Genomic DNA, 27,933 nt, shown 5'->3' on the forward strand with positions numbered 1-27,933 from the left:
AACTGCCTCATTTGATGTAAATAAATGCTTGATTGTTACTAAAGAAATGACTCCTCTGAATTCATATATTATATGCACACTATCTGCTGATAGAAGAACTTTACAAATCAAAGAGCAGCTAAACTAATTTATTTGAGGGTGTGTTACTCTATTTGTGGTGTGTTATTACCATTGTAAAATTATGTGCACTGAAGTAAAACAAGACTGTCTAACATCTTTTATGTAGATTGAAACTATGTTTTAACAAAGAAGCAAAACGTACTGGTGTATTCCTCTCAACCGTAAAGGACCATAGTCAGTGCGGTACATGTTGCAGGCAGAACACATTGAGGCAGAGCAGCTCCAACCCAGGACGGTCTACCATACATGGTAAATCTTCCACGATCTCCCATAGCCATCTGGTAACCTACAGTGAATTGCAAATGGTAAATTCTATGGTTGATTATAAATGTAATGTAATCAAAACAAATTAGTGATTAGTTTGTCCAGTGAGAATGCTACCTGTGGTATCTCCTAGCAGCAGATGTTCTCAGCTTCTGTGGGCATGGTTGCACAGTTTCCACAGGAGCACCTGTCCAAAATATAGAGAAAAATGGAAACATTCACCAAAATATAAAGCTTGTGAAATTCAAACACTGACAGACAGTGGAGCTAAGGTGGGTAAGAAGTAAGCTTGGCTACATATCAAGTGCATATAACAGAGGTAATTTATAACATGTCACTTATTGCATATAATGTGGAGCTTGACAACAGTGTAGTGTAGAAAACTGCACAGTTCAGTCTTTGACTAAAGATTACTGTTGCTGTCAGACATGTTTATGCTGATTTACAGCTTTCATTGTAATACACAAAATAAATTTACTTCATAAAGGAAGATGTCATGATGAGCATCTCTGCTCAAAACATGGAGAAAAATTATTTACTTTGTCAGCATCTATTAAAATATCTGACTAGTACTGACATTGAACACCTGTAGCAGTCTACATACAACAAACATTTTCAGACTGTAAAAGTATATCTAAGGAGGCATGACAGATAACTACATTACACTATTCACAATAGTGCTTATTTACCAAAAGAGCTCCCAGTAATGACGAGACAGTAACAGTTAGCATTAGCTACCTAGCTACATGTTAGTAACTGTGTGCCAGCACTCATCAACAAACTCAAAATGTAATGTCAAAATACACAAAATTGGTTACCAACCATTCAGAAACGTCCTGCTGCAGTTGTAGAGTTTGAACTTCTTCAGCAGCTTCTCCCTCTGGCTCAGATTCTGGATAAAAGTTGTGTGGTTGAACCAAATCGCTACCGACGCCAGGTTGCCGGTCACGGTCACCGTAAACATTAGAGCATGGTGCCAGAAGCCCGAACGGCATCCCCTTCCGGAGAGGGGCGTGGTCAGGCACAGCTCATTGCATTTAAAGCTACAGACACAGAAACAGCCTGTTCTGAACAGGGCTCAAAAAGAGGGGTTTACAGGCATGCTGAAATATAGGATCGGAGTGGATTTTTTAGCAAAAAGCTTCAAATACATGCTTTGGGGACCTCTGAGACTTATTCAAACTTGTTGAAAAGGAGCATAATATGTCCCCTTTAAGGAGAGGGAGAGAACTTTGTTTTTAACTAACTTTATTTATAACACATGGACAATACTCCCTTCCTAACCTCAAAAACAAAACAAACAGGATTGAAGTATTTAAATTGAAGTAATATAACATTAAAGAAATGTACAAGTACAAAGAATTGAGCAATTAAAATAATAAAATAAAAATAAGCAACTGAGTCGGGACCACAGTGAATTATATTCAGACATAAGTAGGCTATATAGAGTTTTGACTTTTTATACATTTGTTGAGTAATGTTTGAGTGCAGTGAGCGGGGTTTCGGAAGTATGGATTGTTATGATGATGATCAAGATGATGTGCTTGTTCTTCATGATGTCTCCTAAGTGGATTTCAAAGAGAAGAAATCTGTATTTATGGATTCCCAAATGTTTTTTGGATCATGCTCTGTTGTTTCTACATTTATGTGGGACTGAGAAGCAGCCATGATAAGAGCTGGTCAAAAATTTTAAATGATAAGGAAAGGAGCTTCAGTGCTTCCTATCTTAAACTGAACATTCCTCTACAAAAGGACAGGAGAAAATGCTTATTTGAAGTTCAGTTGATTTATTGACAATACAGTGGGGCTCACACCTCTGGCTCACCACCACAGCCTAAACAGTATTTCCTTGGCCCAAGTGCTGCTCTTGTACAGGCTAACAGTATGACCAGTTACACATCTCAAGTGTTTTACTGACGTATATTTTTGTTTCTATTAACTGCAAAATTATAAAACAGTGATTTTATGCAGGGTGTCAATGCTCATGGCCCAGAAACTGAAGTTCTTCTTGGTTAGCAGGTTACATTTATGACCCTCAGTCAAATTACACTATTCTATCATTATCGTTTCTTTCAACCATGAAGACGACCTTTCCCAACCTTAATTGAGCAGTTTAAGTTGTCTAAACCAAACCAAACCGGATCAGAACAGAAATGAAGCTTGGGTACGAGGATTGGTTTTGTCACTGATTCGTCTGGAAAAGAAAAGAGACATTTAGAGAGAGGGAGAGCCGGAGGTACCGTGATGGAGATTCACCCTGCTGAGACCAAATGGGGTGTTCAGCCATCTTTGTCAAACCAGTCTGACCAGTGTCCTCACCAGATGGTGGAGGTCCTGCACCATTTCATGGTTGGGAACCGCTACACATTTAAAATGATTTATTTGACTTGTGCAGGGACCAAACTAGAAAGTTTTTAAGTGGGTTTAAATATACAGTGTATATATTAAATATATATATATATAACTTTTCCATAACACTGTGAGAAAACACTGAGGTACAGCAGTGTGTATCTCTTTTAGAGATTAACAATCAAACAGATTCTGTGTCAAACCGAAATACGACTCCTCAGGACAGAGAAGACCTGTATTTATAGACACTTTTGCTGCACTCTTGTGGAAACTCGGCTATAATTTGGTGCCATCTGAAAGAGTAGTCATGTGCTTAGAAATCAGAAGTAGTGATCAAATCTCTCCTGCTGACAGATGTTACACAATGAGGAAGTTACACCCAGTCTGAAACTGGGTTTGTTAAACCTGTAGTAACTTTTTTGGGGTACTAGGGGGCAGTGGAAACAAGTTGTGAACGTAACACTGACGTATCATCACCTTTTAAGTTGATATGGCAAATAGTTCCTTATTTACACAGCCAGCAGTAAGGGAGAAACATTATGATTGATGTGGAAAGCCCAGTGTTCCCTCTCTTTTAGCTCCGTGTTTGGTCTCCACCAGTTCCTCTTTAACTGCTAAATGCTCCACTGCACTGTTTAAAAAAAAAAAAAAAAATCCTAATTTTACAGAAAATAAATAAGTTGTCTAACAGTAATTTTTTTTTTTTTTTTTTTTTTAAATTGTGAACAAAAGTCTGTGAAATTACAGAAATGATCTGTGAATTAACAGCCAAAGAAGAAAGAAAAATTACTGTATTATTTATACTGTATTTTTTCTGCTTTCTTAAATGACATACAAATCTATGTAAAATGACAGTAATTATCTTTAATTAAAAATGTAGCTTGTTATTATAAAGGTTAATGTCCATATGAACAAACCTGTGTCCTGGATGCAGAGAGAGTCCAGCAAAGAGACGTCCAGGGTGACGTGGAGATCCTGGATGAGGAGGACGTCTCCTCTGCCCCATGTGTCCTCCTCCAACAGTGGAGCCTCCGGATCACCTTGGCAACAGTCAGGCCGAGCATCCTGTGCTTCCCCTCCAGCTTGGACCGCTATGCCTCAATGAGACAACAGGCTCCTCCGGGGGTCCAGCTCCAAGATGTGGTGTCATCAATCCGGCCGCCATCCTGGAAAGCCAACACACCAACATTGGTAACCCAGGCAACTGTTTCAGAAGCAGCAGCTTCTTTGTCACCTGGAGAGAGAGAGATACAGAGAGACAGAGAGAGAGAGAGACAGAGAAAGGTTTCACATGTTAATATCACAGCAGTGGTGTGAAAGCAGCTGTAAGAACATCTGCCTGAATTACATCTCATCCTAGAGAAACTCCCTGGTGGGAAAGAAAACTAGAGACGGCTGTTGGACAGATCAATCAGTTAGACACACAGTGCATTTAGAAAGTCCCACTTTTTTACATTGTATTATTTTGAAGAATCTTATAAATCGTTAAATTCATTCATTAATGACAATGACAGCAAGCTAGCTGCTAATGGTAGCGCTAATGAAAATGGGGGGCAGCTCTATGTTCTGTACGTGCACACGTTCATTGCTGCCATTATCATTATAATTGTTAGCTTTATAATTGTTATCAATACTGATTAAGATTATTGTTTTAACTATTAGTCATTATTGTTATTATTACATAGAATCACAAACAAAATGTCACTTTATATACATTTTGTCACTTGTCTCTCATGTTTCATGGTTAAAATGTCTTCTGCATCACCTTCTTTTTGTCCATTTGTCATAAATAAAGATGCTACCATTCCCTTCCTTGTCATTTTGCATTCTTCTAATGAAATCGGTTTATTCATTCATCAATGAACAATGCCAGCAAGGCAGCTGCTAACTCCCCCACTCCCATTTGTTTACAGGTTAACACATGTTGATTTACAACTACAAACATTGGAATTATTTGTTAAGGTCACTTTACAAGCTCAGTCATTTTGACCCTAATGTGAGTCTATATACACGTATGGGAGGAGTCATGTGCATGACTTACCGTTTCTTGCTGGTTTCGGATGGTGTAGTTCTGATCCGAGCTGGATTCTGCCGTCCCACACAGAAGGAAAAATAAGGACATGTCAAGCAGCTCCTCTTCTGACTGAAATGTTTGAGACAGTCTAAGACTTCAGAACATAAAAGATGTATCAATCATCCATTTAAACCTCATTTAGTATATACTGTAATATATACAAGCGTGTGACACTGAGGTTACAAGTAGAATTTAAATTGACCAATATAAACACATAACGACTCAGATTAGAAAGTAGGTGTTGAGTGGGAGAGCTGCTGCTGGGTGTCTCACTCCTCACTGCTGCTAGTCTTCTGTTTCCTGGATTATTTTATATCTGATAAATTCTTATTTTGAGCAGATTTGAGTTGCAGGGTTTTAATGGAGAACTGTAATATTAGGAAAGACTGAATCTGTTTGGTCACCTGAGAGAAGTTAAGTGAATTTATATCCTGCAAAAATATCAGGTAAGAAAACATTTACACTTGTTTTTGTGACGTTGTTTGTGTTCATGTCGTTTATTTCGCATTAAATAAAGCTATAGACGGATAAACAAATGTCATTAAGTATGTGTGTTTATACTGCGTCATTAACGTGTTAAAGTGAGAAGCTAACCGCGATTAGCGCGCTAGCTATAACAGCATTTAATTCAATGTAGAAGAAGCTAATTTTACTGTGTGTTGCTAGTATGTGATAATGTTGTCAGCTGGTTTAAAGCTGAAACCAGCTGATGAGAAGTGAATGAGTGAAGTGAATGAGTGAAGTGAAACTGTCTTGTACTCACTTGTTCACTCAGACAGAGAGGACCAGGAAACACACTGAGGAGCAGAAGTCTCCCGCGCAGCTGCCGCTTGGTCTGGACTGTTGTCTCCAGCCTCCCGCTCATGGTTCCCATCGCCGGGCATCATCCAGTTCCTCATTGTTCCCCATGTTCCAGAGACTCAGGGATCTGTGAGGAATAACTAACATGCTGTTTGTTTGTAGCTCCGGTTAGCAGCATGACAGCAGACATCACTGAAGCTGTAATAAACATCACAATCACATATTCTGAAGATACAAAAACACAACACTCTTATGAACAAGTTAATTTGTTGGTCCGAGACACACTGAGCAAGAGAGAGAGAGAGAAGCCAGAGCTAACTGCTAAGCTAAAGTAACAATCAGTTCTAAACAGCATGTAAACAAAAGCTGAATCAGTGAAACTCGCTATAAGCAGCAGAGAGCTGTGGGTGCTGCAGCAGAACTGCTCAGTTTAAATGTACAGCAGGTAGTTAGTCACTGTAATGAAGAAAACTACAACATTAAATGTGTTCAGATAGAGCAGCAATAAACTCTACCGGTAACAGAAACTCCAGAGACTGGCGAGGAGACGCTGCAGTGACGTCAGCACGTAAACGGTCCCTCACTGCTGGTGATGAAAGGTGATGTACTCTGAGTAAACGTGTTACTGCGGCACATTTTTAAAAGGGGAAGAGGAGGGTAAAACATCTTATATGGGGATGATAATAATAATATATGATAAAAGTATTAAACAACATCTTTAGGCTGTTATTTCTTCCCCCCAGATGATCCAAGGATCCAGCTGATTACTGGCAGTTTGAAGGTGGATTTTTCTTCATCTGCTCCGTTGCTCCGTCACTTCTGGTAAAGATTCATTGATCTTTGTGGGATGTTGTGATTTGACTTATTAATACACTGTATAGTTGGATTCTGACATAAAAGATAGTATAATGTTTGTCCACATATGTTGTCAGAACTATAAGGAGAATACTGTGGAAAACAAGATCAAACTGAAGCTAAAAAACAACAGACCCCCCCCCCCCCCTCAGCTCCACAGCCCCCCTCTTTCAGAGGTGACGTCATCACCTCCTCATTATAGGAACCTTAACAGGCAGATAGACCAATGGAGAAATGCCAGTTTTAGTTCTTCAGATCATCCCGGGGCTCTGAAGAACTATTTGTGAATAATTGTTTGATATTGTAAATTTACATCTGAATATATTAAATAAAAGTGTTATAAAGTCAATAGTGGTGTGTATGTTATTTGTAATAAAGTTTCCAACCCCACTTTAGTTGAAAGACGACATACAGAGACTTAACTGTTTAATTTGCATTTCTTCAGTTTATTATATTTTATGAGAAATGTAAGAAAATTGATCTGAATCTGAATCAGTAAATATTGTATTTAGATTGTGCTTCTACAGGTTTTTAACATTACTTTACACTTAAAGATTCAATGTTGACACAAATACTGCAAGTTGAAGTTTGAGATGCTTTTAATCTGTTTTTTTTTATTTTGTTTTCCAAAACAAAAGTTTTACTTTACAATATTAAGCATGTGTTAATATTTCATTGAATGGCACTTAATTTTATTATTAGGAAAAAATGTTTTATCTGAAAACAGCTGCCTGAATATTGGTTATAGCTGCTTTAAAAAGAGACTTATGTACATGCCAGTTTGCACTCCACTGTATTTTGGACTTACGGGTAGAGGTGGCAGCTTAATTACAGTTTGTCACAGGTTTGATCCCCACAGAGACGATGTGTGTACACATATAGAAACACAATCATGTGCAGGCTGGCCACACAGTGTGACATGACTTGTGTAATGTGTTTCTGTGCGTGTGTCCGTCCATCCGTCCATAAAGCTGTAAGTGCAGAAACAGCACTACACTTCTGCCTGAGTAGCTATACTCAGCGTTACCATGGCAACAGTATCACCTCTTCCCTCGCCTGCTGAGGCTCTTTTTTTTTTATAATGTCTGTCAGCATCCTCTCTGTTCTCTCAGTTTAATTCACTTCCTTTTAGTTTGAATAATACTGGTTTTCCCACTGTATCACTGAACCACACTCATTCTATTGAGAACAATTTAGAAAATAATATTTCATATGCTCAGAGCTTTTATTTATTTTTTTATTATTTAGTATTGCGGCTACATAAAACTGTGATGAAATACACGGCAAACATTTGAAGACATGCCACCATCAGGAAAACAAGACCTAAATCAAAAACAGCAGGAATGGTCCTTTAAATTTTAACAGCCCAGTTGCATTAGTTTCAACATTACTACAGTAAAGTAAGAAAAGTCACTTTAACTGCACTATTAATAATGTTACTTGTTTTTAAACCTGTAATTACTTGATACATTTTTCATATTTCTATATTCTTAAATAACGCCTGTTACAGTTGTGTTCACTGTCTTGTACTTCCCAGAACAGTTTATTCTGAACTGTCATGTAAACCATTGTGTAAACAAAATGTCTGAGTTGCCAGCAAAGTGCAGTCAGGTGTCAGCTGTGAAGTTGGATAAATCCCAATTAATCAGCTTTTTTATGCAGATGACACATTTTTCTTGAATTATTTTGGCTTTTTTCTCATAATATTCCGACCTTATTTTCATAATATTATGAATTTTTTTCATAGTTATGACTTTATTCTCATATTAAAACTTTTCCTTCATAATATTATAACTTTTTTCTCATAATTTAAGATTTCTTTTTTTCCCTCAATGTGGCCCTAATACTCTCTAACTTTAGTTATAGTAGAGACGCTGCTTTTGAAATTTGTGATATATTGTTATATAAATAAAGTTGACTTGACTGCTGTTGGTTCTACGGGCCAGAGCTGCCTTTAATAATGTACTAATATTATAATTACGTTTTTATTATTTAACATAATTAGAAAGAAATCATGTTTCATCAATTAAAACCTGTATTCACACCCTCTTTGTGCTTGTTCTGTATCCCTGTAGTAGTGTAGTCAGCCAGACAGGAGGACAGGTCTCCTCCCCCTTGCATCATCATCATCATCATCATCATCATCATAACACGGAAGCAGTAGACAGTCAGAGGGGGGCAGGAGACGCAGACACAGGGGGGAAGGTCCACACAGGTGAAAACGTGGTTAAAGGCAGACGGAGAGACAGGTGGATATCGGTGCAGAGAGGTAAAGGCGGGAAGGTGAACTCAGTCACGGAGCGAACATCATGGCGCTGATCCCCTCGCAGGTTCTCCGGGTCGCCATCCTGATGTCGTACTTCTCCATCCTCTGCCACTACAAAGCTCTGGACATGCCGGCACACCAGACCTACGGCGGCAGCTGGAAGTTTCTGACCTTCATCGACCTGGTAAGACCAAACCCCCCCCCCCCCCCACCCCGTTTAACAGCCCCCCGCCCGGTGAGCTAGCTTAATGCTCGCCGCGCTGCAGACTCCGCTTCTCGCTGTCGTTGGATTTAAACGCTCGTTCACCGTTTCCGCTTCCCGCCCTCTTTGTTCCGGTCTTTGATTCACCGCTCGTGAAGAAGGAGGCGGTAAAACTGCGGTGATTTACACTGAATGTGTCTGGAGTCGCTTTAAAGCCTCCAACGTGGTTTACCGGTGAGCTCGGTGTGTGGCGGCTGAACCGGAACAGGTGTAGTGCTTCAGACTGCACCTCTGTCACAAATGCTTCCCCTGCGCGGGGGCGCGCCGCGCGTACACTGCTGACTCTAAGGGTTTCCCAGTTTCCTTGCTGAAGGGAGGTTTTCATTTATATATCCCCTCCCAAGACAAACAAACAAACAAAAAACAAAAACATACTTAAGCTGATTTAAACAAGAAAATTTAGGAAGATGAATAAATGAATAAAAATAAAGATGAGACAGAGAAATATAATATAATAATGAATAAGACAGCTGTTCTTATTCCTTTCTCCTCCCTCTGCCCCCCCTTTTCTTTCACCCTCTCCCTTTATTAATTTGTTTTTTATTAATATTATTTTGTATCATATTTGTTTTCTGGATCATCTTCCATCTTATGTCAAATAGTTTTGCTAGATTCCTAATCCTGTGATTTATTATCTCCATTTTGTAGATATCAGTAATTGTGTCCTTCAATTTACTTAATTGTGGTTGAAGGGAGGTTTTCACATTGCTACAACCCAGATTTATAGTTAATTTGCTTTTATTGTGCGATTTGCCTTTTTAAAGAGAAAACTATGGTGGCCCTGAGAGCTCAGTGTGCTGCAATGTGAGAAAACACATGCAAACAGACAAAACAAATACAAATACAGAAAACGTCTTCATCAATTTGACAACACATGCGCTGCAAATACTCACAACACAAGCAAATAGCACAGACAACAAAGGAAGTGTTTCCAGGGGACTCAAACCAGTGATGAACCAGGCAGGATGCACTTGTTGTTGAATGCTTTGTGATTTTTTAGGCTAAAAGCATTGAGCAATAAATGCACATTGATGATTTATAATACATGTATTCGGCTATAATACATCCATGCAAGTGTGTCCTAGCGAGGTTCATCACTTTTTAGTGTCCCCCTGGAAACACTTCCGTTATGTTGTGAGTATTTGCAGCACGTGTTGTTAAATTGATGATGTTTCCTGAATTTGTTTGTGTTTTGTCTACTTGCTGTGTTTTCTTAAGTTGCAGTGCTTTGACCTCTCAGGGCCACCGTACAAAAACATTTAAATAGTTTCCATAAAATAGTTTTGTCAAAAACGTTTTGCCATACACAGAAGGCACCAGTCAGGGCTTTATTTTCTGGTTTATAATAACAATAATAATAATGATAAAGAAAACTTTCTAAAGTTTTAGACATTTTTCCCTAGTCAGCAGTCACAGTCAATTTATTTTTCATGGTGTTACTATGTGGGAATCGTTATTTATGGCGCTCATGGTTCCAGAAGTGAAATCCCATTCATTTCTCCCATAGACAGTATTCAGTGACTCACAGTTGGAGCTCTCTCTGCAGCTTGGATCCACATGAAACTCTCCTGGTTAAATCATCAGGACAAAAAAAAAGTAAGAACTGAGTCAGAGAATATCTGGTTCTTTGATAGAAAGTCGAAGATACATAAAAACCTCCAGGTAGGCGTTAACTACGACTCCCAAGGTGCATTTTGGCAAGAAACATCCAATGACTGAACTTTAAAGTCTTTGCACAGTGAAAACTAAAGATGACAGTGTTGAGAAAAGCGACTTAAATCAATGCAGTTTTAAATCCTGGTTCAGCTGTGGGTGAATGCTGAAACTATGACGCCATGTTTTATTTTATATCATTTAAACTGGTGGCTGTAATACAAACCTACCTGTGACTTTATCTAAGAGAGTAACAGTAAAGATGTAGTTTAAAGAAAACCTGGAACAACAGACCTACAGTAAAGTTAAATGTATCATATAGAGATAATCTATAATCTATAATATTTATAATAATAAAAGAACGTGTTCAGCACAACCCAGTCTGTTCTACTAAAGGATGACAGTGACATAACTGTTAATTCCACCCTAATCTGCCAGTTTGGGTTATATAAAAATATTATCTTATTGTGTTATTGCAGATTTTTTAATGTCAAAGGAAGAGTTCAAATCAAACATCAATAACCCCTGGGTGGGTCTTGCTTTATAAAATGTTCTTACAGCAGCTGCGCAGCTCATAAAACAGTCCACACAATAACACACTTGACAAAAACAAACAGACCGACACAGTCACAGCCCAACGTTAGAAAGATGAAAAGAAAGAGAATAAAACAAACTATAAACAGAATAAAACAAACGCAGAAAGTGAAACATGACGCATGAAACACTAAAAGTTAAAATAATATTTTTCCATAAAAGCCAATAGTATGTTCCTGCAGTGCCGCATTTCTGTGTAGTTTTAAAGGTTTATTTCACCCAAACGCTCCTTTCTGTCTTGTGGCTGCTACGAGTTGCATGTAGGGTGGTTTGTGTAATGAGCAAAATTATGAAATTAACAGATAAAATAAAGATGGAATCATATGCCATGGATTTTGCAGTCACTAGATCTCGACCAGATATTTGAAAGGTTGGAGAGAGGCACGACTCCAGGGACAGACTCAAGATGAATTCATTATTATAGATATGGTACACGGCTACAAAATAATACTCTTAATATATATAATATATATAAGAGCTGTCGTACTCACACACAACAGATGAATGCTTTACACTGCACCTAATTATAAAGATGAACATTATTACACAGGAGAACCAAATGCATCAAATGTAATGTGTGTAGTTTCTGTTCAGCTTTAAATTCAAGGTAAAACATAAACATCAACACTGAGGTTCTTTAAAATAAACAGTGCCCTTTAACACACATGTAAAAGCTTTGTAACAGCTGAAGCCTGTGTCACTGATTCTCAAGTGAAATATTAAATCAAGGAGTTTACACAAAAACTGGAAGAGGACACAAACGCACAACAGATCCCATTCATACGAAACAATACATGTATACAAACGTTCACAAAGAGGCTGTTCTGTTAGCATGTTAGCTTTAGCATGAGCCAAGAGCTAGCTGTAACAACAAATCAATTCACCTTTCATGGTTTTATTTTTGTTTATTTCAGGACTTATTTCTCCTCTGGTTATTTTTCTTTGAGCGCTGTGAGGCGTTCAGAGTTATAAACCCTGTAGCTGCTCACTGCTGTTTCTTTACACGGATGTTACACTTCTGTTCATGAAGCTGCTGGTTCGTCCTGTGATACAAACACAAGCGTTTGGTTTTGTCCTTAGTTTGGAAAAGTTTTTGTTACAGGCTTTAAAAAGCAAATAAAAAAACACAAACAGCAACAGTAACAACAACAATAACAACAGTTATACTTATTACGACTGTTCTGCTTTGATATTTATTACTATTAATGATAATAACTCATATGTATCTAATAAAATATTGATTGATAATTGGCCCAAAAGGCTAATAAACATCATTATGTGTTTCAGTTAAGGCAAAATAATCCCCTCTGAAGTGCATACTTACCGTGTGTGTGTGTGTGTGTGTGTGTGTGTGTGTGTGTGTGTGTGTGTGTGAGCGTGAGAAATAGCTGTGTCATATTTTCCACATTAGACCTCTCCTCCTGGTTAACTGTGCTTTTAATGACCTGTAAACACCAGCAGCCAGGAAACACACACCGCTACAGCATCTGGCTCTCAGTCGTGTGTGTGTGTGTGTGTGTGTGTGTGTGTGTGTGCAACATGAGATCCTGCATATTGGTGCTGCACTGACTCGATTGCTTTTAGATCCATTTCACAAATATTTGAGAGAAGAGATGGAGCGTGCTGTTAGCGTTCAGAGCATCATCGCTAGCTGAGTTCTCATAGAGAGCCACTAGCTAAGTAGCAGACAAGCTACGTTAGACAGGGTCGCAGCGTTAAATCTGACAATAAGATGATTTACACACACACACACACACATATATATATATATATATATATATATATATATATATATATATATATATGAACTGGCATCTGATAGCTTTAAAATGCCTCCCAACATCCAGCCGTTCCCTCACCCACTGGGCGACACCAGATCCTCCCAGAGGTAGAGGAGGGGTGGGGGATGGGTGTGTGCATCCTCTCCATCTTCCTCTGGAAAAGAAGGTCAGATCGATCATTGTGAACATATTGATGGGAGTGTTTCATTACACAGAGACGGAGGTTAAAACAGTGAGCTGGTCCACTCAACGGCAACGACAGCTCCTCCTCAGTTTGAGATTCACAATATAAGAGTGAAAACATCATATAAATCAAATGATTATCACTCACTTACTTCCTGTTTTCAACAGGTGGCGCTCTGACAATGATGTCATAGTAGCATGCAGATGTTGATGACAGCCCCAAAGTATATTATAGTTATAGCAAATTCCTGTTTCATGGTGAAAACTTTCACAATAAAGTAACATCAAGGTCTGTAAGTATTTTCTGACCAAGTTTGAAGTGGATGCTATTGCCATTAGGTGGCGCTATGAGTATAACTGCGTATGCACTGCTTTTTATAAGAGTATAACTCTTATTATTATAACAACTTCCTGTTTCGTTGTGAAACGTTAAAATGGCAGCACAGTTTTCACAATAGTGCTTAATATTTAAGAGTTGAGTACAAAACTGTATTTCATCCATAAGATCTGATGAAACACACTTTTAATCCACGGTTTTATTTGCACTCAGCTCTTTAGACGGCAGCTTTAATTATATAAGCCACAATAATAATAATTAGAAATACTTGATGCTAAGTTTTCTGCTGATTCTTTAAAATATTCATGTTTTTTGGAGCGTCCCTGCTGTTTTGAAAAGAAAAGTACAGCTGATGAAAATCTCTTTCCCTTTTATTCAGACGTGGACGAGGTCACGTCGTGTTCGTGACATTTGCAGAAGCAACAATATCTGCTGCCTTCACACACAAGTGCTGCTTTAACATGGGAAGTCAAGTACAGGATATGTTTGGCATTCAAGTGGATTTAGTTTGAGAGCGCTGTTGCTAGGTGATGGGCGACTGCCTCGCTCCCTTTTAAAGGTGCCACATGATTTTGTGTTTATTGGATTTCAGCATTAAAGCTCCATATTTTATACTTTTATTTGAAGTGTTGATCCACCAGAAGATATATTTAAATCATCTCAGTGTAGTTTTACATCTCCTCTCTCAGGCTTCTCTCTGCAGCTCTAGTAACAACAGGTCAGTGAGCCAATCAGAAGAGAGGAGGCTCAGAGCCTCCCAAATGATTTTGGGATAATGTTTGAAACGACTGAGTGAAAGAGAAGCAGGCGTAGGAAAAAGTGGCTGCTCCATGAAATGTAATGATGGCTTTGATGGCAGAGCAGTGTTTTGCTCATCCTGTCCTCTCTGAACTCTTCTTCTCTCCCTCTTTTCTTACTGCTAAAAATTTACAGTCGAAGCTCTTCCTTTCTTTCTTCCTTCGTCGCTCTGTGAAGCGCTTGTCACGTTAAAAAGCGGACTGAACTCTCTCTGTGCTTGTGTGTGTGTTCGTGCAGGTGATCCAGGCGGTGTTTTTCGGCGTGTGCGTCCTGATCGATGTGTCCAGTCTGCTGACGAAGGGAGGCGACAGCAGGGAGCAGGAGCGGCAGCTGAGGAAGCTGATTGGCCTGAGGGACTGGATGATGGCCGTGCTGGCCTTCCCTGTCGGAGCGGTGAGCTGGATGGATACACACACACACACACACACACACACACACACACACACACACACACACACACACACACACAGCCTGGGGTAGGATCAGCCTGGCTTGCAGGAATCAAAGGCTTGAGTAATGTGTTTGCAGTATAATCAGCTCTCTCCTCTCCTCTGCAGGGTGGTGACAGCAGTTTCCTACAAACCTCTAATTATGGAAATTTTTTGTGTCAAATGGCCTGAATGTTGGTTTCCTCTTTTATAAGTCCCATAAAAAACACAGTCAGGTTTGAAAGTCCTTGTTTAAGTCACGATACATTTAGACCTCGGTGAGACAAGACGCTTTTTATTCAGACTTTTTAATTTGTCACATGGTGCAGTTAGCCCGAGGCCGAGTCTGAGGGCTTTACTTAACAACAACAATAAACTATTCAGCAGCATCTCTGAGTTATATAAAAGGTCACTCCAGGGGCCATCCACAAACAAACACGCCGCTTTATTAAAATCAGTCATTTATAGTCCAAACAAATAATCAGTTATTGGAAGAAAACAACGGAGAGATCAATCAGAGGTGACAATAATCACCAATAAACAGACATGAGCTGTTTACACTGATTCCACAGCAACGTAACTGAAGAGGCTTTGTCAGTTTAGACCCACTGACATGTTCGTGTTGTGTGTGTGGTCAGTTAGACAACATGTCTGTAGGTCAAAGGTCAACAACATTTATCCCTCCAGAGCAAAGTAATGGTTAATTAAGATCATTGATTGATTAATATACAAGAAACCTGCCACAGCAGCTGTAAAAATAAATCTCTTTACGGACAAAATAACCTGATTAATTAATTAATTCATAATTTCTCTCTGTAACATCCACCAAAAAAACTTTAGGTACAGTTTCAAATATTTGGGGATGGAGAGATTTTGGTGGTCAAAGGTCAGGACACCGTTTTGGCCTTGTGAACACGGTATGTCAATAACAAATTTGGCACAAACGTCCACTTATTGATTGGATGAAAATTACATGATTTTGTCCTTGTGAACGCGATATCTCCAGAACTAGGAGAGAGAGAGAGAGGCAAGGAGGTGTGGTGCGATGTCAGTAGAGTGGGCGGTCCTTCAGAGGACGTCAGTAGAGTGGGCGGTCCTTCAGAGGACGTCAGTAGAGTGGGCGGTCCTTCAGAGGACGTCAGTAGAGTGGGCGGTCCTTCGGTGTGACCCAGGTCACATTCACAATGCTAAAAGTATGCGGTCTCATGGTCCAGACCACGTCTGAATCGGATCTCAAATTCGTGTCGTGTGCGTTCACACCTGAACTCAGAGCTGTCCACTTGTGATCTGATCACCTGAGATGGATGTTAACACCAGGTGTGGACAGGTGTGGACAGGTGTGGACAGGTGTGGTGTGTCCACTGTGTGAGTGTGGACCTTCAGCAGCTCAGTTAAATCTCACTGTGAATAAACGGAACAGAGGAAACGGTGTGTTGCTTCAGACAGCCAGACGGTGACCTCTGTCTGATCCTCAGGCTGTTCTCACAACACTACTCACATGGTACACACACACACACACACACACACACACACACACACACACACACACACACACACACTTCTATTCAAGATTTCAGTTGGCAAGTTGCCCTGTGGCACTGCACTGAGGAACCTGTCTGACAGCAACCATATCCTAAGTTTCGACACACTTGCACACATACACACACACACACACACACACACACACACACACACACACACACACACACACACACACAGTCATGAATATGCATAGTCTACACCCACACACTCTAATCACACACGGTTGATAGCTAAATGCCCCGAGCAACATCAGTGCCAGTTAGATCGCTGGCACCGTCAATGCTACAACACACATCTTCTCTGTCTGACACACACACACACACACACACACACACACACACACACACACACACACACCTATAGACCCAGTCAGCTGGCGTGGTGCCACGAGTTGGACACAGAGTTCAGTTTACACACAGTACAATAGACATGATTATCACCACAGCTAATGTCTGGAAACCTAGTCTGACTGATATGGATAGAGAGTGTGTGTGTGTGTGTGTGTGTGTGTGTATGTGTGTGTGTGTTGTAGTGAGTGTGCAGGTGCATATATTATACATATATGTGCGTGCATGTCCATATGGGCAGCTAGCAGTGTGGAAAATATGTGGCATACAAGAATGAAGTGTGTGTGTGTGTGTGTGTGTGTGTGTGTGTGTGTGTGTGTGTGTGTGTGTGTGTGTGTGTATGTTTCCTGCCACCACCGGCCTGTTGAAAGCAGAGAACATGCCGGTCAGGGTACAATGGGGGGGGGTGTTGGTTCAGATGCCTCTAACTGGAACCCAGATGACGGGCAGGTAATTCCACCCCCGTCCTACATAACATGGTCTGGCCCGGGTCCAACCCGGCTGCTGGAGATACATTAGACCAAGGATGTGTTCGCTTATGGTGCGTTCAGGAAGTGTGGGACAGACGGTGGTCGACCATCAGGATGTTCTGGGCCTCAAAAAAAACCTAAATGTCAGCAGCCATGTTAGTGGGTTTGTGATGCGAGACGATGAATCTTTGCTACTTATGGAGGGAAAACCTGTGAAGTTTGGCCTCAGGGTGTTTACGTCAATTAAATTAGACATGTTTTCAAGCTTTGGTTCTTTAGCTTTGGGTTCGGATTAATGTGAACATTAGCGTGCCAAGATTTAAAGGCGCTACATCTAAGTTTTTGCTATTGCCACGTAGCTAACGTTAGCATTAACAGCTGTTTACTGACCAGTCTAGAAGAAAGGCTGAGAGACAGCACCAGTCTCCTCATCTTTCATCTCAGGGTTTGTGTGCAGCTGTTTGGTGGTAACATGTGTTGTATAAGGACTGATGAGCACTAACTTTGTGTTTGTGTTTTTTCTTTCTGTCTCTTTAAGTTCGTGGTCTTTACGTTCTGGAGTCTGTACCTGTACGACAGAGACCTGGTCTACCCCAGACTACTGGACAACTTCATTCCTCAGTGGCTCAACCACGGCATGGTGAGTTTTCTGTTTCAATTTACTGATTCGTTGTCTCCATTAATGAAACCACTTCACTGACCCGTCGTCAATAGAAACGGGTCACTGCCTCATATTTGCGCAGCAGGCAGGTTGATACAGGTGTTGTACCGAACGGTAGCGGTGAAGAGTGAGCGGATATGATAATAATTAATTTAAATTTAACCAGGAACATGCCTCACTGGGATTAAAAATCTGTGAATCTCTACGATACGAGCAGCAACATGGAGCACTGACATTACAGAACATAACTTATACAGTAATAAATGACATCAATGATGCTGTTGAAACCAGAAGGATAACATAAACTAGATAAACTAACAGCAGTCAATCATTCAATCAATCAATCAATACAAAGACAGTTAAAACATATTCAATTACTATATTAAAAGTCCTTTTATTAATACAAACAGGGAGGAAACCCCAGGGCAGATCAGACTGTAAACAAAGATGGCCGTCGCCTCTGACTTCACTCACAGGTTTCTGAAGCTCAGAGTGAGCTGCTCCACCGTCGCCATCTTTGCAGTGTCTGACTCCGCCCCCTAACTCCCAGCTAATGCATAAATAGTCAAAGAGGAGGGGCGTGTGTGGAGCTGAGACTTTGGTGCATACGCTCACACACCTGTCACTCAAAGAGGCAACACCCTCAATCCTCCATAACTTTAGTCCTTAATAAAATGTAAACAGGTGAGTTATATAAACAGGTGAGTTATATAAACAGGTGTCATGAAGGAGGAAATCAGCTCTAGAGACCAAAACAGTTTTTGTACCAGGCTGTAAACATGTTTATTTCTGCTGTAAAGTTGGACATTTTAACATGGGAGTCTATGGGGACTGACTCACTGTTGGAGCCAGACTCTAGTGGTCGTTAGAGGAACTGCAGCTTCTGGTTCTTCATGTTTCATCCTCAGAGGTTTCTGCTTGGGGCAGACACACTGTGGGGGATTATATAAGAGTCCTGCTCCTGGTCCAGTTTTGCAAAACCTCAGAACCTGAACCTACTCAGCAATCATCTCTAAATAAATCCCAGATGTGACGTTCCTTTCATCTTTTCCAGTTTCCTGCGTCTCATTAATTTTTGCGTGCAGTAGTAAATGAACATGTGTTTGTTCCTATACATTACACGCAGTTCATGTTGGTCAGGTCAAGGCATTTACATCATATACGTCGGCTCTGGTGTCAGATCAGTGGCTGTAAATTGATTGATGGATCCTCATATTATATAATGTTTGTATATGATATATGTTCTACATGGCAGGACATGTAAAATGAGTCCTGCTTGGGTCATTACTCATATCAGTGGATCATAAGCTCCATAAAGCTCTTATCTTATCAGTGGTCAGATTCGGAGCTGGTGAACCTCTGGATTTGAATAGAGCTGTTCGCGGGTCGTTGGCTTTGATTCACCATCTAGAGGAAGCGGGTTTAATCTAATGTTTAGACAGCGACTGACACACACCGCGCCTGTCACCTGACTGATAACGCCGTCAGCTGTGTGTGCGTTTCAATCAGCCGCTGAGATTATCTCAACATTTTTCCAGCGCCCTGACTGCAGTATGCAAAAAAACCTCCTCATCAAACTTCCTTGAGCCAGAGCGCCGTCCGCAGAGCGGCGTGAGGTGAGGAGGTGTGTGTGTCATGTTTTTAAACTATTAATCCCACAACACTACTCTGAAATCGAAAGAGACAAAGACAGCTTGTGCGTCTGTTTGGTGTCTCTTCTCCTACTCCAGGAGGTGATGTAATAAGCTGAGTGGTTGCTATGGCGCCGTCGCCAAGGACCAAAACAACTAGAACACCACCAACGGCCGTTTTTGTGTGTGTGTGTGTGTGTGTGTGTGTGTGTGTGTGTGTGTGGTGTGTGTGTTAGAGACAGAAAACGTGAGGAGGTCTGTGCACGTGCGCAGGCCTTTGTGTAACATTGTGTGTGCGATGGGAGAGACGCGTGTGTGTGTGTCCAGTGGTTGTAAATATTTTGCGGTATTCCATGGTATCGCTGTTGTTTGTTTATGCTGGCTGCCACGGCAACCGTGTCGCCATTCCCATCGGAGGAGGGAGGGGTCGAGCGATGCTGAGCGAACGAGAGGAAAAGATGCAGCGGGGCTGCCAGTGGAGTAATTGAAAGAGAACAAGTGAAGATTGACTGCAGACTTGTTGTTGCTCCATTATCTGATACTTATGCACTTGATGTGATTCCTGAAAACTCATTAACTTCCATTCTTTATTTCCTCTAACAGCCGCTGCAGTTTGTTATTGAGTTTGAGGTTGAAGTTAAGCAGCTTCTTCCCTCACTGTGAATGTAGATGAACAGATATGAAGCTAATCACACTTCCGATAAAAGTTCAGACAGGATACGACTTTTAAAGCTCCATGTTTTCTTCTTTTCCTGTGTTTTATTTTGAAGTGTTGATCCATCAGAAGATATAAAAACCATCTCAGTGTAGTTTTACATCTCCTCTCTCAGGCTTCTCCCTGCAGCTCTAGTAACAACAGGTCTGTGAGCCAATCAGAAGAGAGGAGGCTCTGAGCCTCTCCTCTGATTGGCTGACTGATACTTTCACAGTATTAATATAGAACCTGAACATGGACAGAGACCTTTAGACTGGATGGAGCTTTAAGCTTTTTAGTAGAAGCAAAAACAAAAGTTCGACCAAACCTTCAGCGTCCTAGTTACGTCCAGTCTAGTGTCAGCTGGTTTCATCCGACTGAGTTAGAAGCTCATTGATATCAGCCGCTGTGTGAGAGGTGTTCCTCTTCTACGGAAAGACGCTAAGGTTTGTTGCACAAAATCATTTTGAAAGAGCGACGACCAATCAGGTAACCCCGACACTCAGCCGACCAACCAGTGACACTACACACCTCTGTTTACTCGTACTGGGAATGACTGAGCTTTATCTGATAACCCAGTGATTCCCAACTTTAGACACAGACATATACACTGTCCTGTGGAGCCTCTGTCACAGGTTAGCTATGATCAGAGTGTGTGATTTGAAAAGCTGTAGAGGCCTGAAGAGGTAAATACACGTCGTGTTGACAGGTCTGAAATATGATGGTTGGTGTTTTTACTTCAAACTAAAGAGCCTTTGACAGCAGACAGATTTTCTTTTCCTCTGACAAAGTATTTAAACCCTTTTTCTCAGTTTCTTCCAGCATCACACAGACTGATTCAGGGCGGGGTCCTTTTCTGCTCAGTGTCGGTTACTAAGAGAAAAACACTGATCAAAACAAAAACTCAACTTTTACCATTTTTTGTTTTTTAGTTCCACAGTTAAATGAGTTACTGTCTCCTCACAAGCATAGCTAAGTGTTTCTGTGTGTGTGTGTGTGTGTGTGTGTGTGTGTGTGTGTGTGTGTGTGTGTGTGTGTGTGTGTGTGTGTGTGTGTGTGTGTGTGTGTGTGTGTGTTAGTCTCACACTGAGTCTGACGCCATTGACCTGTGACACACACACACACACACACACACACACAATGCTCTCTGCTCTGCTGGCCGATAATCAGCTGTTCGTTCACATCTGGTGAATCACTGTCGGTTTGGGTACATTCTCTCACACTCACTCATTCACTCACTCACTCACATTCACTCACATTCACTCACTCACTCACTCACTCACACACTCACTCACTCACTCATTCACTCACATTCACTCACATTCACTCTTGCAGATCAGCATCCTCACTTAACCTTCCTCTCTTGCCCCTGCTTTGTTGTCATCACTCTGTGTTTCTGACAACTTGACAACTTGTGTTATTTTTAGTGACATATATATATATATATATATATATATATATATATATGTAATCAATAGTCATCAAACACCAAAGGTTCTTCATGATGATTCTTAATGTATTGTCAGTTTAAATCAGTATTAATTTAAACACATGAGATCATAGAGGAGATAAGTGACACCTTTCAGTGAGCAGTGAGCTAATATTGGCCGATTCATCAGTTTAGCTCTAATCGAAACTTAAAGTGAAGATTTCTTTCAAGACACAACAGTGTTATAAGTATTTTTTCTTTTAAATACATCAAAATGACAGAAATCCAGATGTAATTGTTGTTATCTGTGAACTGTGATTGTACAAACAGAAACTAATAACGCCCGGCCTGTCTCTCTGCACCCTGTGCTCAGGGTAAGACGAGGGCAGACTCTGTAGAAAGTGGAGCAGGATTGTCCCTCTGTGACGTGATAAGCTCCTTAAGTCAGAAAACAGTTGAGAAAAATGTCAACAGGAGACTTTTCATTTGATTTTCAAGGTTCAAGTAGAGTTCAGTTGAAAAAGCTTTATCGGTGCAGCGGTGCAGGACAAAGCGACAAGTTCTGCTTCAAACCCTGAGCCACCCACCAATGGATTCATCTTCACCATCTTCTGTAAAAACTTTATTTTAGATTCTAGTGAAGATACAAATGTTTTCAAAGATTTTGCCGCCGATTCAATGTCATAAAGTCACAATGACACAACTCTGCAGAGGGCTTTTGATTTGAAACTGGAGACGTGGTGACACTAGCTAACATCAAGCTCGATAGATGAATCTACTTGTTGATATACTGCCAACGTACAACAAAACTGTTTATACCTGCACGCTCAGTCTGTTTACCGCCCTGTGTGCCTGTCAGTCAGGGTGCACATGACAGCGTGCTGTGTACTCGTTTTCTCACAGAATTTTGTTTTTTGAATGTGAATTTTTTTTTTTTTAATTTAAAATAGTAAGTAGAGCGCAGATCCCCTTGTTATTATAACAGAGACAATGCACTTTTTAAGTCTCATAAAAACAGATTTAGACAGCCAGGGTTTCATATGTCACAAACCTAAGGAACCAATCCAGTCAACTTGTGGGGAAGGGGGCGGGGCTAAATAAACCTGAAACCTTGTCAATACAGAGAGAGCGAGTTAGATAGATATGATCAACTGGACTTTGTATTGTACTCTGTATAGGAGTTTCTCAGCTGGAGTTATGAAATGGAGTTTGACGTAAACGTTATTTATGAGTCAGAGCCTCATAATTATGATAACTGATATGACATGAAAGACCTGTCAAGGTTCAGAGGGAGCGGGACTCTATTCGAGTCAGTTGTTTCCAAAGGTGTGATCAGCTGATCAGCAGACCAGCATCAGCAGCCTTTGAGGTCTGTTTAGTCAGGAAGTGCTGATGCAGCCGACAGTGTTTCAGATTGTCGTTTGGGCTGGTTCCTCTGCGTCTGAACCTCCTCTCTCAGTAAATCCGTCTCTGATGCATCAGTTTCAGTTGTTTTCATCGACAGTGGAAAATGTTTGACCCCCGTGACCCCACCCTCAGCCATGTGACCCCACCCACCCCCAGCTATGTATCTCTGCGTGAAATGGTTTGTCCCGTTTTTAGCCCCAGACCGCAGGATCAAACCACTGCTGTTTGCCCAAGAGGGGGGGTGGGATTTTCCACAGAGGCAGAAAAGCTGGCTGCTGGAGTGAAACCGCAAACCTCAGTTGGGGGTGGGGGGGGGCAACAGAGAGAGAGAGACCAAGAAACAAAAATAGAGAGAGAGAGGGACAGTGAGAATAAAGGGAGTATTATTTACGAGCGGCGAGTCCTCTCAACAGAGACTAAACTTAAACACGACCAAGAGACTGGAATTCCACTGAGGCACTCTGGGTAAAACTGCAGCGTCAGGACGTGTGTGTGTGTGTGTGTGTGTGTGTGTGTGTGTGTGTGTGTGTGTGTGTGTGTGTACAGTGTAATGATGGGAGGGAAACCTAGAATTTAAGACCCCAGGGGAGAGAGCTGCTCTGTCCTGATGTTGTTTCTCGTCGACTCGGCCTCCTGTGGCATAAAGACTTGAGTGTTTCCTTGAACACTTTTCTTCCTCTGACACAAAATTTAGATCCAACATTGGACAGAAACCAAGACTAGTGAAAAAACTTAAAGCTCCTCCAGTGTAAAGGTCTGTGTCCATGTGTAGTGTGATTATAGATCAGCTCTAGCTTCTATATTAATACTGTGAAAGTATCAAAGCCTCAGTCCACAGAGAAATGCACACAGCCTGTATTCAGAAACTGAGCCTTAAAACCAGCCGTCAGGACTTCTGGAACTTTGTGATGTCACAACAAAGCAGTCACCAAGCCCCGCCCACCTGTACCCACCATACAAACCTTGCAGGATTTGGTTTCTCTGAGTGTTTTTACCTGAAATCTGATGTATTTTTATTGGATCACTCAGAAAACAGTCAGCCAATCAGAAGAGAGGCTCAGAGCCTCCTCTCTTCTGATTGGCTCAGCAACCTGTTGTTGCTGAACTGTGTTAGTGTATTAAACCCTCCCACTCATGTCATGTAGTGGACGTGAGGAGACAATGTTAAACTATAAGCAAACGAGCTGAAGCTAGTTTCTTTATCTGAGGTGTAATAAGAGAAAACCCTGGATTATAACCAGCTCTGACCCAAACCTGGCCCAACGCTGGGCCACATTTACACCTCCCGCACCCAACGGCATCAAACCACCGAGTTTCCATCAGTTCAGTCTGGGAACAATTAAAGGATGGAAGAATCCCAGCCGCTGTTTTTCTCACTGTAACATAACAAGGCTGGAGACTAAAGAGTTCAGCAGCCTGACTTCACTCAGGGTGAACAGTCTGAGACACACACACACACACACACACACACACACACACACACACACACACACACACACACACACACAGATCTACAGCTGTGCTCCTGAGAGTGCAAATGAGGTAAGAGGTCTCAATTCTGCTGAGACAATTATGCGTGTGTGTGTGTGTGTGTGTGTTGTATGTGAGTGCCCCCCAGTGGACAAACAGAGTAGTTCATGTAAAAGCAGACTGTGAACATCAACATCTGGAGGAGACTCTGATCCATTTAAATACAGATGTTTGACTGAAGACAGATGTTTAAGGTGTACAGAGGATGTTGCAGGTTGAGGATATAGACAGGTGTATGGTTTTGTGTGTGTTTGTGTGTGTGTGTGTGTAAGACACAGTGACACAGATTGACAGTTGTGTGTGATTGTGTGAAACAGCTTCACAGAAAATAGCTGCACAGGCCACGGCCTCCATTAAATGTGTTTGTGTGTTTAGATGGGTTACACAGATGTTCTCTTTCACACACACACACACACACACACACACACACACACACACACAGAGGTGAATGAATAATTAAGAGAGAACAAACTGATCCATTGGCCGAGAATCTAAAAAGTAAAAAACACAGTGTTCACGTGTCCATTCTTCTGTCACATAATAATAATAATAATAATGATAATAATAATAATAATAATAATAAATAATAAACACGTCAGATATTCCAGCTCAGTAATAAAAGCTGTGGGTTTAAGGTGCAGCACCAGTAATGGCCACTAGAGGGCTCCTTTAAGTTCCACACCTCATCACAGTCTCAACAGTTTCTTCTTTTATTGAGTCCTAATGATAACTACCACACACAGTTTATCACAGTGATACTGAGGAACAGCTCCGCCTCCAGCTCCGCCTCCAGCTCCGCCTCCTGTCTGTCCAAAGTCACTTCATCTTGATCCAGAATCCAGGTTCAGAACCAGGAGCCGGTTGCACAAAACACCTAAAGTCTTCTCCTTTACTTTGACCCTGAAGGTTGAATTTCTCCTTCGCTCAGAGATTTTACAGTGGTAAAATTCTACAGTTTCCATTTTCCTGCCGACTGCCGATCAAATCTATAATGTACAATCAGTTCCTGATGGGTAAAGGTGTCCATCAGGTTCTCCCGGTCGCTGAGTTTAACTGACTCTAAGTGATTCCTTAAGTATGAGACCAAGATAAGGAGAAAACCTTAAATACTTCAGTGACCATTTTAACTCAAACTGTAAGGAATGAAGGATTAATATTTACTCATTCTGTCTCTCAGCACACCACTGTTCTCCCCTTCATCATCATCGAGATGCGGACCACCCACCACCGGTATCCCAGCAGGACGTGGGGCGTGGCGGCGGTGTGCTGCTTCGGCGTGGGATACATCCTCTGGTACCTGATGTTTCCTGTTTCACACACACACACACACACACACACACACGTCATGGTGTAGCTTCATGTAATATGAGATAATGAAGGTGTAGGTTGGTGCAGGTGGTTTAAAAGACTTGAACCTGAACTTTGTGTGGCCCCGCCCACCCAGGACGTGCTGGGTGCACCAGGTGACAGGTGTGTGGGTGTACCCGGTGCTGGAGCGCATCACCCCGCTGGCTCGAGTCGTCTTCTTCAGCGCCATGACGGTGGTGATCTGTGTCTTCTACGTGCTTGGGGAAATCCTCAACAGCTACATCTGGGACCACACACACACAGGTACACACACACACACACCACACACACACACACACACACACACAGGTACATAAATACACACAGGTACATACACACACACACACAGGTACACACACACACACACACACAGGTACATACACACACACATAAACACACACACAGGTACATAAACACACACAGGTACATACACACACACAGGTACACACACACAGGTACATACACACACACATAAACACACACACAGGTACATAAACACACACAGGTACATACACACACACAGGTACACACACAGGTACACACACAGGTACACACACACACACAGGTACACACACAGGTACATACACACACACAGGTACATACACACATAAACACACACACACACACAGGTACACACACACTTAAACACACACACACACACACAAGTACATACACACAGACAGGCACACACACACACAGGTACACACACAAACACACACACAGGTACATACGTACACACAGGTACAAACACACACACAGGTACACACACACACACAGGTACAAACACACACACAGGTACACACACACACACAGGTACAAACACACACACAGGTACACACACACAAACACACACACAGGTACACACACACACACAGGTACATACGTTCACACAGGTACACACACTGTCTGCTGACTTCACTCTCTCTTTCTCTCAGAAAAGGTCAAAGGTGAGTGACCCCCCCCCCCCCCTCGGCTGTGTGGGTTTCGCAATCGGCTTGGGTCGGACAGAGGAGGGCGAACGAGCCCCGCCCACCCAGGACAGCAGGAAAACAAGCGACCTCTCTGGAATGACCTTTGAACTGTATCCATGACGACAACTATGAAAATAACAGAATCATCATCAGCTTAATGTAAATAAGGAAAAAACGACAGATGAAGCTTGAAACCTTTTTTTCTGCTTTGTTACGTTGAGGACGGCACACACACACACACACACACACACACACACACACACACACACACAGGTACACACACACACACAGAAACAGTGTTTGTAATATGAACTATTTAACAAAGTGAATGAATTCCTTCATGAGCTACTGAGAAACTCAACATCAGTAATGTGTTAATCATGATTATTACTGATCATTACTGATTATTACTGATCATTACTGATTATTACTGATCATTACTGATCATTACTGATCATTACTGATTATTACTGATCATTACTGATCATTACTGATCATTACTGATTATTACTGATCATTACTGATCATTACTGATCATTACTGATCATTACTGATTATTACTGATCATTACTCATCCTCTGGGTCACTACAGGTACATGTATGTCAGTACAAACATTAATAAAGTCTGAGTGGAGAATCATTGCTGTTGGGTCTGTTCTGGTCTGGTCTGTTCTGGTCTGGTCTGGTCTGTTCTGGTCTGTTCTGGTCTGGTCTGGTCTGGTCTGGTCTGGTCTGGTCTGGTCTGGTCTGTTCTGGTCTGTTCTGTTCTGTTCTGGTCTGTTCTGTTCTGTTCTGGTCTGGTCTGTTCTGTTCTGTTCTGGTCTGTCTGTTCTGGTCTGTTCTGTTCTGTTCTGGTCTGGTCTGGTCTGTTCTGGTCTGTTCTGGTCTGGTCTGGTCTGGTCTGGTCTGGTCTGGTCTGGTCTGGTCTGGTCTGGTCTGGTCTGTTCTGGTCTGGTCTGTTCTGGTCTGGTCTGGTCTGTTCTGGTCTGGTCTGGTCTGGTCTGTTCTGGTCTGGTTGGTCTGGTCTGTCTGGTCTGGTCTGGTCTGTTCTGGTCTGGTCTGGTCTGGTCTGTTCTGGTCTGGTCTGTTCTGGTCTGTTCTGGTCTGTTCTGGTCTGGTCTGGTCTGGTCTGTTCTGTT

At 41.5% G+C, this 27,933-nt stretch overlaps 1 protein-coding gene and 2 long non-coding RNA genes across 4 annotated transcripts; 1 reads left to right on the top strand and 2 right to left on the bottom strand.

The window, feature by feature from the left end:
* Nucleotides 1–274: 274 nt before the first annotated feature.
* LOC130187454 (uncharacterized) lies at nucleotides 275–1,598 on the bottom strand. Its single transcript, XR_008830464.1, has 3 exons — nucleotides 1,207–1,598; nucleotides 502–571; nucleotides 275–406 (listed from the first exon to the last, which is right to left on the bottom strand). It is a non-coding gene; the product is annotated as an uncharacterized LOC130187454 (long non-coding RNA).
* Nucleotides 1,599–1,625: 27 nt separating this feature from the next.
* Nucleotides 1,626–6,204, bottom strand: LOC130187453 (uncharacterized). Of its 2 annotated transcripts, XR_008830463.1 has the most exons (5): nucleotides 6,124–6,204; nucleotides 5,571–5,735; nucleotides 4,775–4,821; nucleotides 3,651–3,967; nucleotides 1,626–3,364 (listed from the first exon to the last, which is right to left on the bottom strand). It is a non-coding gene; the product is annotated as an uncharacterized LOC130187453 (long non-coding RNA). The 2 variants fall into 2 exon arrangements; XR_008830462.1 differs by lacking the exon at nucleotides 6,124–6,204 and having other exon boundaries at nucleotides 1,626–2,578; nucleotides 5,571–5,701.
* Nucleotides 6,205–7,695: 1,491 nt separating this feature from the next.
* Nucleotides 7,696–27,436, top strand: aig1 (androgen-induced 1 (H. sapiens)). Its single transcript, XM_056405084.1, has 6 exons — nucleotides 7,696–8,913; nucleotides 14,575–14,730; nucleotides 17,663–17,764; nucleotides 25,654–25,769; nucleotides 25,921–26,087; nucleotides 26,759–27,436. The coding sequence occupies exons 1-6, from the start codon at nucleotides 8,773–8,775 to the stop codon at nucleotides 26,776–26,778; spliced, it is 702 nt and encodes a 233-aa protein (XP_056261059.1). The 5' UTR covers nucleotides 7,696–8,772; the 3' UTR covers nucleotides 26,779–27,436.
* Nucleotides 27,437–27,933: the final 497 nt, after the last annotated feature.

Source organism: Seriola aureovittata, chromosome 19 (assembly GCF_021018895.1).
Source record: "Seriola aureovittata isolate HTS-2021-v1 ecotype China chromosome 19, ASM2101889v1, whole genome shotgun sequence".
In the NCBI taxonomy this organism is placed as follows: domain Eukaryota; kingdom Metazoa; phylum Chordata; class Actinopteri; order Carangiformes; family Carangidae; genus Seriola; species Seriola aureovittata.

Bases quoted from the DNA above. Each gene is read 5' to 3' on its own strand.
- aig1 (XM_056405084.1), top strand. From the start codon at position 8,773: ATGGCGCTGATCCCCTCGCAGGTTCTCCGGGTCGCCATCCTGATGTCG. The intron at 8,914-14,574 runs GTAAGACCAAAC...GTGTTCGTGCAG, and splicing joins TTCTGACCTTCATCGACCTG to GTGATCCAGGCGGTGTTTTT. The intron at 17,765-25,653 runs GTGAGTTTTCTG...TCTGTCTCTCAG, and splicing joins AGTGGCTCAACCACGGCATG to CACACCACTGTTCTCCCCTT.